This window comes from Leopardus geoffroyi, chromosome B2 (assembly GCF_018350155.1).
Source record: "Leopardus geoffroyi isolate Oge1 chromosome B2, O.geoffroyi_Oge1_pat1.0, whole genome shotgun sequence".
Classification (NCBI taxonomy): Eukaryota; Metazoa; Chordata; class Mammalia; order Carnivora; family Felidae; genus Leopardus; species Leopardus geoffroyi.
Window position 1 is genome coordinate 124,871,466 of NC_059332.1, and position 16,653 is coordinate 124,888,118.

General features: G+C 45.1%; 1 protein-coding gene across 6 annotated transcripts in view; it reads left to right on the plus strand.

Moving 5' to 3' along the window:
- The window catches only part of ARFGEF3 (ARFGEF family member 3), a 184,220-nt gene that overhangs the window by 115,084 nt on the left and 52,483 nt on the right, over positions 1 to 16,653 (plus strand). For all 6 annotated transcript variants that reach the window (XM_045499782.1, XM_045499783.1, XM_045499784.1 and 3 more), the window contains 6 exons: positions 7,231 to 7,397; positions 8,740 to 8,905; positions 12,694 to 12,801; positions 13,149 to 13,364; positions 13,525 to 13,635; positions 15,365 to 15,515. In XM_045499782.1, the coding sequence (XP_045355738.1) occupies positions 7,231 to 7,397; positions 8,740 to 8,905; positions 12,694 to 12,801; positions 13,149 to 13,364; positions 13,525 to 13,635; positions 15,365 to 15,515 (919 nt within the window). The remainder of the gene's footprint in view (positions 1 to 7,230; positions 7,398 to 8,739; positions 8,906 to 12,693; positions 12,802 to 13,148; positions 13,365 to 13,524; positions 13,636 to 15,364; positions 15,516 to 16,653) is intronic.

Sequence of the window (16,653 nt, forward strand, 5' to 3'; positions counted from 1 at the left end):
ACAGTAAGCAACCATGGGGGTGCGTGTTTTTCACCCCTTTCATTTCCTTTAGGTAAATACTCAGTGGTAGAATCATTAAATCATATGGTAGTTCTCTTTTTAATTTTTTGAGGGACCTCCATGCTGTTTTCCACAGTAGCTGCACCAATTTACTTTGCTGCCAACAGTGCATGAGGGTTCCTTTTTCTCTACATCCTCATGAACACTTGTTATTTCCTGTCTTTTTGATTCTAGCAATTCTGACAGGTGTAAGATGATATCTTGTTATGGTTTTGGTTTGCATTTCTCTGATGACTAGTGATAGGGATCATCTTTTTGTGTCTGGTGGCCATCAGTGTGCCTTCTTTGGAAAAATGTCTGTTTAGGCACTCTGTCCATTTTTAATCAGGTTATTTGGATTTTGGTGTTGAGTTGTGTAAGTTCTTTATATACTTGGAGTTCATCCCCTTGTCGGATATACTACTTGCAAATATCTTCTTCTATTTAGCACGTTGCCTTTTTTGTTTTATTGATGGTTTCCTTTGCTGGGCACAAGTTTTTTTTATTTTGGTGTAGTCCCAATAGTTTATTTGTGCTTTTGTTTCCCTTGCGTGGGGAGACATATCTAGAAAATGTTGCTAAGGCCAGTGTCCAAGAGATTACTGCTTCTTTTTCTTCTAGGCGTTTTATGGTTTTGTGTCTCAAATTTAGGTCCTCAATCCATTTGGAGTTAATTTTTGTGTATAGTATAATAAAGCGATCCAGTTTTATTTTGCAAGTAGCACCATTTACTGAAGAGACTGTCTTTTCCCCATTGTATACTCTTGCCTCATTTGTTGCAGATTAATCGACTATATAAGCATGGGTTTATTTCTGGGCTCTCCATTCTGTTCTACTGACCTATGTGTGTATTTCTGTGCCAGTAACATAGTGTTTCGATTACTACAGCTTTGTAGTGTGTCTTGAAATCTGAGACTGTGATACCTTTCTGAAGATTGCTTTGGATATTTGGGGATCTTTTCAGGTTCCATGCAAATTTTAGGATTATTCTAGTTCTGTGAAAAGTGCTGTTAGCATTTTGATAGAGATTGCTTTGGGTAGTAGGGACATTTTAACAATATTAATGCTTCCAGCCCATGAGCACAGGATATCTTTCCGTTTATTTGTGTCGTCTTCAGTTTCTTTTATCAGTGTTTTATAGGTGTCATAGGATAGGTCTTTCACCTCCTTGATTAGTTTATTTCTGGGTATTTCGTTCTTTGGGGGGACAGTTATAAATGGAATTGTTCTCTTAATTTCTCTTTCTGCTACTTTGTTATTAGTGTATAGAAATGCAACCAAAAATCACGTAACATCATTATAAAGGTTTAGAAAATTGATAATGCCCAGTATTGCTGAGTGGGTACAACATTATTCTTATGCACCATTGGTAGGAAGAACATTTGGTATAAAACTATTTGGAAGATACCTGGGCTATATCTATCAAACTTAATGTATGTCTTTATCTGCTCTAGGGTACTTAGCCCACAGCTACACTTGCAAAAGCGCTAAAAGCTATTACATCATTTCGGCCATTTTCGTAATTGAAACTACATAAATGTCTACCAATAGAGCATTACTTAAATAAATCCTACTCCAAACATGCAGTGCTGTATGCCCAGTTATTTGAAAAGAATGAGGCAGATCCAGAAGTGCTCATATCAAGAGATGTCTAACGTATATTACTAAGAAAATACCAAGTTTCATTACAATGTATGTAGTATGATCTGGGATGGGTATCACTGGGACTTGGGAGAAGCAGGGACTATTATTCTTCTTATTTTTTAAATTTTTCTGTTCTGTTAAATGTTTTGCATAAGTATCTAATCTGTATTTGAAAAGACACATTAAATTGTCTAAGACATGGAGGAGATATTTCAAGGTCATTTATGCTAATCTTGTATCCAGTTTTTTGCTGGTAACCAATCAAGCAGGTGACCCACCCTCCTGTTCCTGACAGTAAAGAACATCTTAATTATAGAGGGAGAGAATGTTACAGAACACTGGAAAAAGCAAGTGGCCAGAATGCGGTAAAGGTCATAGTTCCTATAGTTTATCACTCCAAATTTAGAACACTTCAATGAACCCAGTCAGGATGAATGTAAAATAAAGTATCTATTAAAGAGGGACATGATAGAGTGGAGTCTCTTCACGACATTGGAAGCAAGTATGACATGGCATGGTGCAAAGTTTGTAACCAAAAGCCTTTTGCCAATTTCTAGCTGTATAACTTCAGGTAAATTCCTTTAATATTTCTGAGGCACTTTCCTTACTGGTAAAATAAAGGAAGGCAATTGATACGTACTTTATATGTCAAATGAAATAATCTATGAGAAGAGACTTGTTCTAAAAATTAGAAATCACTTAATAAAGTAATGGCCATTGTGTTATTTTCCTTCTTAACATCACCAGTGAACTGTATTTGGTACGGTAAGAAAATGACTGATAGATAATGCATCCTTCTGTTTTATTCTCAAATTTGCCAGCTCCGTGTAATGTAAGAAATTTAGCCAACCTCGAGAGAGAGGGCAGTACCAACGGATTGTTTCTAACAGGTCTGACAGATTATTTCAGAACTCCGCATACCCGTTAGCAGTGCCCTCCGGGACATTGTCACCCCTCCGCTAATGATTTGCGTCTCTGGGTCAGCAGACGCATCAGCTGCCTTCTTCCTTTTCAGCATCTGAACATGTACTGGGTTTTCCAAGACATATTCCGAGGTAAATAGTAGTTGGTTTTAAGTTTTTTAAAGAAATTATTACTCGTGCCTAAGATCAGAGCCACTTGCAAATTCTGTTTTCCTGAAAAACTCGAATAGTCATTTCTATCCAGAATAAACACCCAGCAACACTGAATTCTGCTTTCGATTTACCAGAGACTAGAACCAAGATCACCAGGAGCTTAAGAGTATGGAGTTTTCCTCTGGATCATCAGGGGTAGGAACACAGTGTTCGTATCCCGACCAAGGATGTCATTTTTTAAATCCTGCTCTCAACCCTTCTTTTATAAATTCACCTCTGCCTCTGATCACAAAGTGCCCTCAGTAAAAAATCTCTTACGGCAGCTGCAAAATTCTTAAAGGAACGAAGAGGTGATGCCTAACATTTGCATAAAGTAGTTTTATTGGAAGAACATATATACCTACTCCGAACAAAAAAGTGTTTATACAGTTCTCAAATAAGCAAAGGTCTTGAAGATTTTTCAACTTTATTTTTTTTTTAATTTTTTTTTTCAACGTTTATTTTTGGGACAGAGAGAGACAGAGCATGAAGGGGGAGGGGCAGAGAGAGAGGGAGACACAGAATCGGAAACAGGCTCCAGGCTCTGAGCCATCAGCCCAGAGCCTGACGCGGGGCTCGAACTCATGGACCGCGAGATCGTGACCTGGCTGAAGTCGGACGCTTAACCGACTGCGCCACCCAGGCGCCCCAAGATTTTTCAACTTTAAAAGCTTCTTCTGGTCCATATCCTCTTGCTAGCATATTCATTAAGAAATTCACAAGGATATAAGTAACCATTCCAGTTACAAATTTATGTTTCCAATGTACTTGTTAGTTTTGAAAACTATTACATTTCATAGAAGAGGCACTTTTTTAAAAAATAATTTATTGTCAAATTGGCTAACATACAGTGTATACAGTGTGCTCTTGGTTTTGGGGGGCGTATTCCCGTGATTCATCACTTACATCCAATACTCGGTGCTCATCCCAACAAGTGCCCTCCTCAATGCCCATCACCCATCTTCCCCTCTCCTCCGCCTCCCTCCCCACTCAGCCTTCAGTTTGTTCTCTGTATTTAAGAGTCTCTTATGGTTTGCCTCCTTCCCTCTCTGTTTGTAACTGTTTTTCCCCCTTCCCTTCCCCCATGTCTTCTGTTAAATTTGCCAGGTTCCACATATAAGTGAAAATATTTGATACCTGTCTTTCTCTGACTGACTTACCTCATTTAGCATCATACCCTCCAGTTCTATCCACGTTGCTGCAAATGGCAAGATTTCATTCTTTCTCATTGCCAAGTAGTATTCCATTGTATTTATAAACCACATCTTCTTTATCCATTCATCAGTTGATGGACATTTAGGCTCTTTCTATAATTTGGCTATTGTTGAAAATGCTGCTATAAGCATTGGGGTACATGTGCCCCTATGCATCAGCATTGCTGTAGCCCTTGGGTAAATTCCTAGTAGTGCTGTTGCTGTGTCGTAGGGTGGTTCTACTTTTCATTTTTTAAATTAAATACTGTTTTCCAGAGCAGCTGCACCAGTTTGCTTTCCACCAACAGTGCAGGAGGATTCCCATTTCTCCACATCGTCACCAGCATCTGTTGTTTCCTGAATTGTTAATTTTAGCCACTCTGGTGTGAGGTGGTATCTCATTGTGATTTTGATTTATATTTCTCTGATGATGAGTGATGTTGAGCAACTTTTCATGTGTCTGTTGGCCATCTGGATGTCTTCTTTGGAAAAGTGTCTATTCATGTCTTCTGCCCATTTCTTCACTGGATTATTTGTTTTCTGGGTGTTGAGTTTGGTAAGTTCTTCATAGATTTTGGATACTAACCCTTTATCCGATGTGTCATTTGCAAATATCTTTTCCCATTCCGTCAGTTGCCTTTTAGTTTTGTTGATTGTTTCCTTTGCAGCGCAGAAGTTTTTTATCTTGATGAGATCCCAATAGTTCATTTTTGCTTTTAATTCCCTTGCCTTTAGAGACATGTCAAGCAAGAAATTGCTGCAGCTGAAGTCAGAGAGGTTGTTGCCTGCTTCCTCCTCTAGGGTTTCGATAGTTACCTGTCTCACATTCAAGTCTTTCATCCATTTTGAGTTTATTTTTGTGTATGGTATGGGAAGGTGGTCCAGTTTCATTCTTCTGCATGTTGCTGTCCAGTTCTCCCAGCACCATTTGCTAAAGAGACTGTCTTTATTCCATTGGATACTCTTTCCTGCTTTGTCAAAGATTAGTTGGCCATACATTTGTGGGTCCAATTCTGGGGTCTCTATTCTATTACATTGGTCTATGTGTCTGTTTTTGTGCGAATACCATACTGTCTTGATGATTACAGCTTTGTAGTAGAGGCTAAAGTCTGAGATCGTGATGCCTCCTGCTTTGGTTTTCTTTTTCAACATAACTTTGGCTCTTCGGGGTCTTTTGTGGTTCCATACAAATTTTAGGATCGTTTGTTCTAGCTTTGAGAAGAATGAGGCACATTTTTTTTTAAGTTTATTTATTTATTTTGATAGAGAGCATGAGCTGGGGAGGGGCAGGGAGAAAGGGAGAGAGAGGGAGAGAGAGAATTCCAAGCAGGCTCCTCACTGTCAGCGCAGGTGGGGCTCAAACTTGTGAACCATGAGATCATGACCTGAGCCAAAGCTGGACACTTAACCAACTGAGCCCACCTAGGTGCCCCTGAGTGAGCCCATCTTTAAAGCAGGGGATATAGTTGTTTGTTTGTTTGTTTTCTTTCAGTTAATTTGTATAAAGCACAAGGAGCCCTTCAAAATGAAAACCTTATTAAACATAAAACGATGTTTAGAAAAAATAATGAGGGAAAAACCAATAGCTCTTCATTTACATATATTTTTGAAACTCTGTTTCCTCATTTAAAAGATTGATTGAAATAAAATTTATTTAGATAAAATTCATATAGCCTACAATTCACCCATTTAGAGGGCACAGTTCAACGGTTTTGGTATATTACATTATTATTTAATTGTGATAAATATATATATATATATATATATATATATATATATATATATAACTTACAATTTGCCATTTTCACCATTTTTATGTGTGCGGTTCAATGGCACTCACTGTATCCACAATGTTGTAAAACCGTCACCACTGTTTTCAGAACTTTTTTTTTTTTAATCATCCCAAAGAGAAAGCCTTCTTCCCCAGCCCGTGGTCATGTCTAATCTACTTTCTGTCTCCATAAATTTGCCTGTTCTTGCCTGTACCTCATTTACATGGACCTTACATTTGTCATTTTGTGCCTGGCTCGTTTTACTTAGCATGTTTGCAAGGTTCATCCATGGTGTAGCATGCATTAGAACTCCGTGGTCCGTATCTACCATATTTCGTTTATCCATTCATCTGTCGATGGACTCTTCAGTTGGCTCTGTCTTTGGGCAATTGTGAATCATGCTGCAGTGAAATTGGCATACAAGTGTCTGCTCAAATCCCTGTTTGTAATTCTTTTGAGGATGCTGCGTACCAGAGAGTGTAATTACTGGGTCATGTGGTAATTCTGGTTTTGCTTTTTGAGGAACATTGTTGCTTTTAGAAAAGTATGCATCAGTTACTGCATTAAGCGTTTTACGTGCCTTATCACATCTAGTTCTCGTAACAAACCTGTTCATTCATTTTTATTCATTGAGCAAATATTTTTCAAGGGTCTTCTTTATACCAGGCCATTTCTCCAGGCACTGGGGATTCTGTAGGGGACGAAACGAACAAAGCCCCACCCTCTCATAGATCTTACGTAAAAGTAGATAATAGTAGTGACAGCAGACAATAAATACATGTTAGTATAATGCTGGGTAGAATAAATGACATGGAGGCAATGAAAACAATGCAGAGTGGGGAGGAGGAATATTGCAGGGGTGGTAGTATTGGGGAGGCTCTCTCAGATGGAATTGCAAGGGAAGGTCTCTGTAAAGCTGATGCTTGAGCAGGAACCTGAAAGAAGGGAGCACATCCTCCAGAGATCCTGAGAAATCATTCTGGGGAGTGTGGCGAGAGCAAATGCAAAGGCCCTGAGGCAGGCCCAGTCTCGGTGTCGGTCTAGGAGCAGCGCTGGTCCGGGTGGCTGTGGGGAGTGAGGAGAGAGGAAGGGGAGTCCAGGTTTGATTTGTATTGTGATGGGAAGTCGTTAGAGACTCTGAGCAAGAGACGGATGCAGTCGATTATTCTGCCCATTCGTCGGTGAAGAAGCTGAGACTTAGGGGGTCTGAGTGGTTTTACCGAAGTATTTGGTGGGTAACTCCTCAAGATTTGCCCAGTAGATTCCCTCCAGAGTGCATGCCTCTCCCCACCAGGCTAAGGCGTGTGTGCGGCCCTCACGATACCCCTGGCTGGCTCTAGTTTCTTTCCGGGAGCGTCCTACAAGGTGCTTGTTCCTGTTGCTAGGGTTGGCCCACGGCTGTCCACAGGCCGGTCTTGCCAGGTGCCTTGCTCGCAACCCCAAAGGTTTCTTGACTCTCTCCCCCAGGCATGATGCACTCTCCCGGATTCGATGGGAGCGGCAGCCTCAGCTTGCAGATGCTGATGAACGCCGACAGCCTGTACACGGCCGCGCACTGCGCCCTGCTGCTCAACCTGAAGCTCTCCCACGGCGACTACTACCGGAAGCGGCCCACCCTGGCACCGGGCATGATAGTGAGTGCATGGTCTCCGCTCGGACCTGGCCAGAAGTGGCTGGAAAGCCGAGCATCGCTGTCCTGGGAGGGATCCCTGGGAGGGATAGCAGGGATGTCCCCTGCTACCCTGGACTGGGCAGTCCCTGCGGGGCTGTGTGGAGGGTGGAAGGGGGTGCGGTGCAGTTTGCATCGTGCTGCGGGGCACACAGCTACCCACCTTGCTCCAGAGAGGGAAGGGCCCCCAGTCCCTACAAGCGGCCGCCTGCCGGTGGCCTAGTAATGTCAGCCGGTGGCATTGCTGCACACACTCAAGTGTAAGCCACCTTCCAAAACAGGTGATCAGAATGTTCAGTAGCATCAGACGACGTACAGGGTATGGCCCCCTTTCCCGAAAAGCAAGGCTTGCAGTGTTGTGAAACCTCTTCATTGTCCTCCGGAAGGTACCCGGACCTACTTGTGACCCAGAGCTAAGCTTACGAGCTGTCGGTAACACAGCACCTGCTGGGAGCTGTGGAATGAGCACGACGGTGATTACGCTGTGCTTGGCTCCCTCGCCGGAGCGAGCCACCCCATGGTGTAGCCCTGATCCCAGTTCACGAGCCTCAGTCCACAGAGCTGCTGGAAGGGAATCCGCAATCATTCGTTCGCTTGATAAATTATAAACTCCCCAGGGGAACTGGCAGCTTCGTGGGTGTAAGTCAAGTATCCGTCGAGGCACACGTGCTGTTTCGGGGGACACACTCCATCTCTGCGGCGGTTGGGGCAGTGAGAGGGAGCTGCTGCGTTCCTTTTTCTGTGCTGTTTCTAATCGCCCCACACACCAAAGAGTAAAGACAGGAAGTGCAGCGTTCTTTATCCTTATGTGGGTTTCTTAGAAAGATGTCATAAGTAGGGCGCTTGGGTGGGTCAGTCAATTAAGCGTCCGACTTCCGCTCAGGTCGTGACCTCCGGGTTCATGAGTTCGAGCCCCACGTCAGGCCCTGTGCTGACAGCTTGGAGCCGGGAGCCTGCTTTGGATTCTGTGTCTCCGTCTCTCTCTGCCCCTCCCCTGCTCACGCTCTGTCTCTCTCTCTCTCATTCTCTATCTCTCTCTCTCTCTCAAAAATAGCTAAACGTTAAAAAAAAAATTTTTTTTTAAGATATCATAAGTAAAAGGAACTTCATGAAGTTTGGGACTTCTCCATTTTGGTTCCCCTTTCCCTTGCCACCCCTCCCCCACTCCCAATCAACAGGTTTTGTTGTTCCTCGAAGCCTCGACTCAGGTAGGGCCCCAGTGAGAGAAAGAGGCAGAGGAGGGGCCTGTTCGTTTGCGGGGGGGGGGGGTCCTATCTGGTCACCTTCTCGTGTGGTCCTCTCTGCAGAAGGAGTTCATGAAGCAGGTGCAGACCAGCGGGGTGCTGATGGTTTTCTCCCAGGCCTGGATCGAGGAACTCTATCATCAGGTGCTCGACAGGAACATGCTCGGAGAAGCTGGCTACTGGGGCAGCCCAGAGGATAACAGCCTTCCCCTCATCACCATGCTGACCGGTCAGTGGCTCCTCACGCAGCCGTGTGGCGCTCGGCGGGGAGAGAGTGCCCGAGAGCCCCTTTCAGAGAAGCAGCCTTGAAACAGCCCCGGCAAACCCCCCCCCCCCCCGGCAACTGGTGACGGTGCCAGGGAGGTGTCGCGAAGCCACCTCGCAGGAATGTTCCGTCCATTTTTCGCGCGGGACCCTGGAGGACTCACTGTGCCCCTCAGATGAGGACTACTTAGCACCCATGTCTGTCAGGGGAGAGCTACAGGCCTCTGCTAGGGATATGAAGTGCTTTCTGGGCACGAAGCCCAGAATTGTTCCTGGAAGCTCTCACGGGCTAGTAGGTGACCCTAATCCTTCATTGCTCCTGAGCTGCCAGACACGTTAAAACGCTTGACTTTCAACTTGGCTCCCTTCCCATTTCCTATCCGTGTCGGAGGTCCTCTCTTCCCTTCCCAGCTGCACAAGAGGTAAAAATAATGCCAAACAGTTGCCCAGCCTCTTTGTCTTCAGTGCCCTGAGTTTTAAAAACCCTGTCCATTAGAAATTTCACGTGGGGCACCTGGGTGGCTCAGTTGGGCATCCGACTTTTGATCGCGGCTCAAGTCATGATCTCACCGTCGTGAGATCGAGCTCCACGATGGGCTCCGCACTGAGCATAGGACTGGTTTGGGATTCTCTCTCTCGTTTTCTCCCTGTCTCTCCCCTACTCGCACTCTCTCGGTCTCTCTCTCTCTCTCTCAAAAAGAAAAAGATTTTTTATATGAGAGCATAGAGAGCAGTATGGGATGTGGTCATGAAGGAATTTGGGTGGGGAGGGTGGGCAAACACAGTCATTCCTGGCTTTTCATGGCTTCACCATGATGTCAGGTAAAGACCAGGGAGGACTCAAGACTTGTCATCAGTAGCCTTCATATGTTAGATCTCCAGGCTCATCTTATGTTTGAGCTGAGTTCCCAGACTGGTTTCTGATCTGAATCATCTCCTGGCTCTGGCTAACACGATGTGTGGGGCATGGCTCTATGCCTTCCCTGCCGTTTCTGTTGTCCAAAATGAACGTTATATTACCTTTGGTTAGTACTGGGGGGCTCTTACAAAGGAGGCAGAGTAGACTGCTGACAAGCAGAACCCAACAATGAGGAATGTGGGGTGAGGTGCTATTTAGGAACCAGGCAGGGAGTCAAGACACATAGTCTGTCCACAGCCAGCAGAGTCTCGGCCATTGGCAGGTGTTTGGAGTCCTAGTTCTCGAACTAGGATGCGACTGAGAGAAGCGAGGCTTAGGTCCCAAACTTTGGGGATCCGGATCACTGGACAGGTGACCAATTTGCATTTGGTTAACCATGGTCACACTTACATCCATTCAAAATCTAGGAATGCATACACGTGTGGGACATTTACTCAGTTGACTGTAAGCCGTGCTTCGTTTCCACCTGTCTTTGCCAAGTGCGTCCAATAGGGATTGAAAGTACTGCCCAGCGCTTAAAGCGCCTTGGAACCTGGATAAGGATCCTAAATGTGCCAGCTTTAATTTTCAAATACCGTAGTTTCTGCCAAAATTAATCTCTGTGACTCTTACCTGGACCTTAACAAAAGGAGTCATTCAGCAGTCATAAAAATGAACAAACAACAGGTCACTCACAGTAGCCACATTCATCAGTCATTGCTGTGACTCAGCCACCCCTTTGTCACGGAACTGTAAGCTCAGTGGGCCACATCCACGGGAGAGCTCTCTAACTCTAGCTAGAAAATGAGAGAAAAACATAGGCTTTTTCACACAGAATTCTACAAAATAAAGTTCTGTGATTCTTTGTAGCAAATTCCCAGTATGAGATGGCAAGTGAATTTGAGCAGTAGTTAACCTGGAGCTTGGAAACTTCCATCGGATCTTTTCATCCTGTGCAGCTAAAAGCAATAGCCACGATCTTACCATCGACGTTGTACTAACTGTGGCCGTTCCTGATGTCATATAAAAGTGTTGTCTAGAACTGAGGAATTTTAGCACGCAGATAAACTTTGTATTACTTGAATCTGTTAGCCCTCTACCTAGCACATAGGAAACATAACTTTCGTAACTGGAAATTTGGGGGGAATGTCATAAGACCATTTGACTCTGGGTCAAATTCGTTTCAGTGAAACTGGCCTGTTCCGATTTGAGCAGTCATTGAGATTTCTCCCTGCCTTGGTTCCCCAGTTTTGTTGAGAAATAATTGACATATAACATTATATTAGCCCAACGTGCACAAAATGATGATTTGATATATGTGTACATTGCAAAATGATCACCTCACTAAGTTTAGTTAATGTCAATCACCTTACATGGTCACCTTTTTTTTTTTCTTGTGGTGAGAATTTTTAAAACCTATCTTAGCAACTTTTTTCAAAGAGCTATGTTGCTCAGGAACACCAACCCTCCCCTTCCCTCGGCTTGTCTGGCTGGCGGGGAAGGAAAAGAACTTGCATGTTGGTGAAGGAAGAAGCTGGTTGGGGGTGACCAATAAAGCCTAAGTTGGTCTAAGGCACTCTGCAGGCTGTTAAATGCAGTTTAATCAAGCGCCATTTTTTTCTTTGTATGATTTTAATTATTGGAATGCACCATTTTTAATATGCAAATAGAAGTACATAAAATGTGAGGGGGAAAAAAGAGATGTGTTGCCGGAAATCTCTAGGCTTCATGGACTTACTGTATAATGAAATAGTATTCAAACACCATGCAGAGAACTCTCATCCTGTTGGTGAAAGTCAAGTTCTAAAGTCAAGGAATAAACTTAGGCTACCCTCTTTTCCCAATCCCTCTCTGTGTTGTATTCAACTATATTAGTTGCCTTCAGGATATATGCTTCAATTCCATGGTCACTTCTCCGGTGGTTCCTTCCTTTCCACTTAGACATTCAAAGCCAGAAGATGCAGTGTAGCCCAGGGCTATAAGGCTACTTAATTCAGAGTTAAATCTTCTCAATCCCAGGCTCTTCTTGCCAGTTTATTAAGAAGTGGTTCGTTGAGCTAATTCCAGAGATGAGAGTTGGTTTTAACAAAAATTTAAATGCAGATTGAAGGTCCTATATCACGCTGCACGAAGTGTGTGGGGTCATTGGAAAGAGGCCCAGATGGGAGTCAGAAGACTTGCATACTAAGCCTGATTCCTTCTTTTACCGGCCTCGTGGCCTTGTGCAGTTTACCTACCTTGAACATTTATTTCCTTCTCTGTGAAATGGGAAAAATAATACCTACCCTGCCTACCCGCTTGGAGTTGTCTGGAGGATTTGATGAAAACAATGTTAGGTGAAAACACGTTGTGAATTGTAAGATATTATTATCAAGTTATTGTTGTACATTGGAATCAGATGATGTAATTATCTGACCAAGGAGATATTATTCTTATTCTCTTCTTCATTCCCGTGAGGAAATTCTGAAAGAGAAACCCACGTTGGGGCAAACTGCACATATAAAATGTAGGAACGATGCCACCACTTTGGATAAAAGGGATAGTCAAACGTCAAAATATTCTAAGTCAATAGATTTTCTAACAACAGAGAGGGCAGAGTTTGTGTTTTTAGTAAAAAATATGAAGAAGGCTCTGGCAAATGAAAGAAAACTAGACTAAAAGAAGAAAACAAAAATTTTAATATTCTGATAAAAAATTCTTACATACTTGGTACATAATAGATCCAATGGATGTTTGTTGTGGAAAAAAAATGAATATTGCGTTGGCCATTTGGGTTTTTTTGGCTTTTGGTTTTTGGTTTTGGTTGTTCCTGGAGTGTTCCAATCTGGGAAAACCTTCCCCCTTTTCCTTGACAGACATTGATGGCTTAGAGAGCAGTGCGATTGGGGGCCAGCTGATGGCTTCAGCTTCTACGGAGTCTCCTTTCACCCAGGGCAGGAGAATTGATGACTCCACAGTGGCAGGTAATGACTTGGGTCTGGAGTTTATGAATATACATACATCCCATATGTTACCAGCAATTAAACCATTAAGTGGCAGCTTTCTGTGCTGACATAAATGAATTAACATCTCGTCTTGGCAGAAAAGTGCCTGAAGGAAGTTACTTAGCGACATCTAGCTGATGATGCAACATTCATTATTTATAAACACAAAGTATGACACAATCCAATATCCATCAAATTTGATTTCCTGTAGTAGAACTGCATACACCTCAGTATTGCTAACTTGATTGTCAGAAGCTCCCATGCCACTCACCGCCGGTGGTTTATTTTGTCTCCAGAAAACGATCCTTGCTCCTTTCACATCCTAGGTGTGGCGTTTGCTCGCTATATTCTGGTGGGCTGCTGGAAGAACTTGATCGATACTTTATCAACCCCCCTGACTGGCCGAATGGCAGGAAGCTCCAAAGGGTTGGCCTTCATTCTAGGAGCTGAAGGCGTCAAAGAGCAGAACCAAAAGGAACGTGATGCCATCTGCATGAGCCTCGATGGGCTGCGGAAAGCAGCGCGGCTGAGCTGTGCTCTAGGTACAGGAGGGAGTAACGTTCCCGGACCCGTGGCCCGCGGGGTGTCCCTGAGGAGCGCTGTGGGAGTGGCCCTCGTGGAAAACAAATCTGTCAGAAGGGCCGCTTGGTAAAAGGTTGGACGGTGGACTCGGTGAGGGGTAATTGTTTCTTTTCTCCAAAGGAGTTGCAGCTAACTGCGCCTCGGCCCTTGCCCAGATGGCAGCTGCCTCCTGTGTCCAGGAAGAAAAAGAGGAAAAGGAAGTCCAAGAGCCCAGTGATGCCATAGCACAAGGTAACAGCTAAAGAGCCAGAATCCACCTGGCGCCTTATGTGCGGTCTACACATGTGACAGACACCTGTCCCTGTTGCTTGTGTGACGCACAGCATGTATTTACTGCTGATCACAAGATCCCAGCCTGGATCGCAGGCTTGGCTCTTTTACATGGCTGACCCTGCAGCGTGCCTATCGTAGATCCCTGTGAAGGCAAGAGACGTACCATTCCGGCCCCGGCAACTTGGCTGCTAACAGGAGTCCTGTGGGACACCAGAGGCGCCCTGGCTGAGCTATTCACACTTGTGTCATCACCCAGCCGCTTGTGTTGGTGCTGCACAGAGTACACATTTGAAGATCGCTCAGGTTGTAGTGGGGCAAGGCAGAATGGCCAGTTTTCTGAGTAGGGAAATGAAATGGAGGAAATCCTGGAGAGGAGCTTCAGAGAACCTTTGTTCTTATAAGAGAAAAACCTGAGCTTTGTGAACTCCAGAAAGAGTTGACTCTTACCTGGTTAAAATCCATTAGCCATGAAGCAGATGATCACCTAGGATATATATTTAATGTGCACAACCGTAAGTTACATAAAAATCCTTACATTCAAGGTTCTTAAAAAATTATAAAACCAGGGGCGCCTGGGTGGCGCAGCCGGTTAAGCGTCCGACTTCAGCCAGGTCACGATCTCGCAGTCCGTGAGTTCGAGCCCCGCGTCAGGCTCTGGGCTGATGGCTCGGAGCCTGGAGCCTGTTTCCGATTCTGTGTCTCTCGCTCTCTCTGCCCCTCCCCCATTCATGCTCTGTCTCTCTCTGTCCCAAAAATAAATAAAAAAACGTTGAAAAAAAAATTAAAAAAAAAAATTATAAAACCAGAATTGATGTTCAAATGCTACACAAATGAAAACTAAAGTCGGTATCACATCCATGAAAGACGATGCTTTGCGAAAACTCAGTTTGCCTCTTACAACAGGAATATGGTTCGGCTTCCTCTGATGTAAGCATGCTGTGTTCCTGCGTTCCGGACCATCACTCAGTTATCCCATCAGACCCATCTTCCAATGACTTGGAACCTTGATTCGTGGCTATTGTCCATGATACTGTCATTTGGCCTTGCCTTGGCATTTGCTATAACTGACATATCAAGTTACGTTGTGCATCCTTTCTCATTAGTCCTCTGCAATTAAAAAAGTATTATTTGAAGATCACAAATATAAACGTAAAAGAGAGTGAAACGATTCAGTAATCTTCAGTTATAACGTAGCCATGCGCCCAGAGCATACATACACCTGGTTTAGATGATCATCGTCATGAACATGTGACATTAAATAAACCTCAGAGAACTTACAGATTGCCAGGAATTCTGTCTTATCGGTTTGAGTACACGGGTGGGAGAAGGGCTTGGGCACAAGGGGCTTCCGCTGGGGTCAGCACATGAAGCCCATCCTCACTGCTGTGACTGACCTAGAACCCACAGATGGGCCTGGAAGGACCGTAACCACCAGCCGAGGACCCACCCTACTCCTGAACTGCAGAGAGCTGAGCTCGCCAGGGTCTGTGGGGCCTCGGGCTGGGTGGCTTGCGTGATGAACCACGGGGACCTGCTGTCGAGGAGCTTGCTGCCAGTGACATCGAGTGACCTCTACTGTTTGCCTTTTGCCCTTGCACAACGACCCATTCTTTCCTTCCCATCCTTTCTCTCTCCCTTTCTGTCTCCTCCTTGGACCATTATGGTAATGACTGTCTCTCTGGCCCAGTGAAACTCAAAGTGGAGCAGAAATTGGAGCAGATCGGGAAGCTGCAGGGGGTCTGGCTGCACACAGCCCACGTCTTGTGCATGGATGCCATCCTCAGCGTAGGCCTGGAGATGGGGAGCCACAACCCGGACTGCTGGCCACACGTGTTCAGGTGCATGACAAGATCCCCAAACCCCGGTCAGTGACAGAGTTCACAGCACCTGTAAGATGCAAACGGCATTAGCTCCGCAGTCCTCATGAGACAAAGACAAAAAGCCCGTCTCCTAGGCATTTGGGCAGACCCGGGGCAATGAGGCACTGCCCGGGGCGGGGGGGGGGGGCAAGGCAGGGGACAGGCGCCAGGCTGTTTCTTCTCCTTCTCCTCAGCACCTGCCCAAAGCCTCGCACCAAGCTCCGTTCTGGCAGAGCAGCAAAGGGGAGTCAGGGGCAGGGCTCAGGCACCCGGATCTCGCCAGCCAGAGCACCAGCCAGATCTGGGTTCAGTTTGATGCCCCCAAAGCAGATGCAGCCAACAGCAAATGTCTGTTGAGTCGGAAAGAGAGAATCCGTCAGATCATCCAAGGATCGAAAAACCCAAAACCCATCTTGGGAGGAGCTAGGGTATGAAAAAGCCAGGGTGAATCAGCCTGGAGCAAAATGGGTTTTAATGTGGAGGCTGGAGACCCCCTGTTCTTCCTGGCTCTCACAAGCACATCAGGGCAGGAAAATGACTTACATCGTACCAGAGCGTTTTACACGCAGTCAAAAAATTGCCCAGTTACAGAACACGAGAGTGAACTATCCGGGATGGTCTTTACCGGTAACTGGACTTACTCTGTGATACTGGGCCTCTTTTGAACCGTCCTAGTTCCGGGGTCTGTTGGGCAGGAACAATTTGGAAGTTGGCACTTATACTCTACGTTGTGACACTTCTCTGCATTTACTGTGATTAGGGCACCACCCCAGCATTAGTGATATGGGGCAGTCGGGGCGAGGCAGGACACGGCTGGACAGAGCCCTTGCGAGAGGGCCCATTATGGCTAGAGGTCCTGCCAGCCACATGGACGCTCGTTCTGGGATCCTACAGAAGCGCTTCCTGGGTCCTAATCAGAGCGCTAGAGGGAGGGGGAGAGGGCTCCTTGGGAAAACTCCCTCCAACAGCTGAAGTCCAAATAAGCCAGTAAGCTGGACAGGGCACAACAGGATGAAGAGGGCTTTTGTTACCCACCTTCCTCCCAGCATGGGGTGAGAGTCTGAGGAATCCTTACCCCACTTCCAACCCATCCGGTCCAACTCGGAAAAAAAAAAAG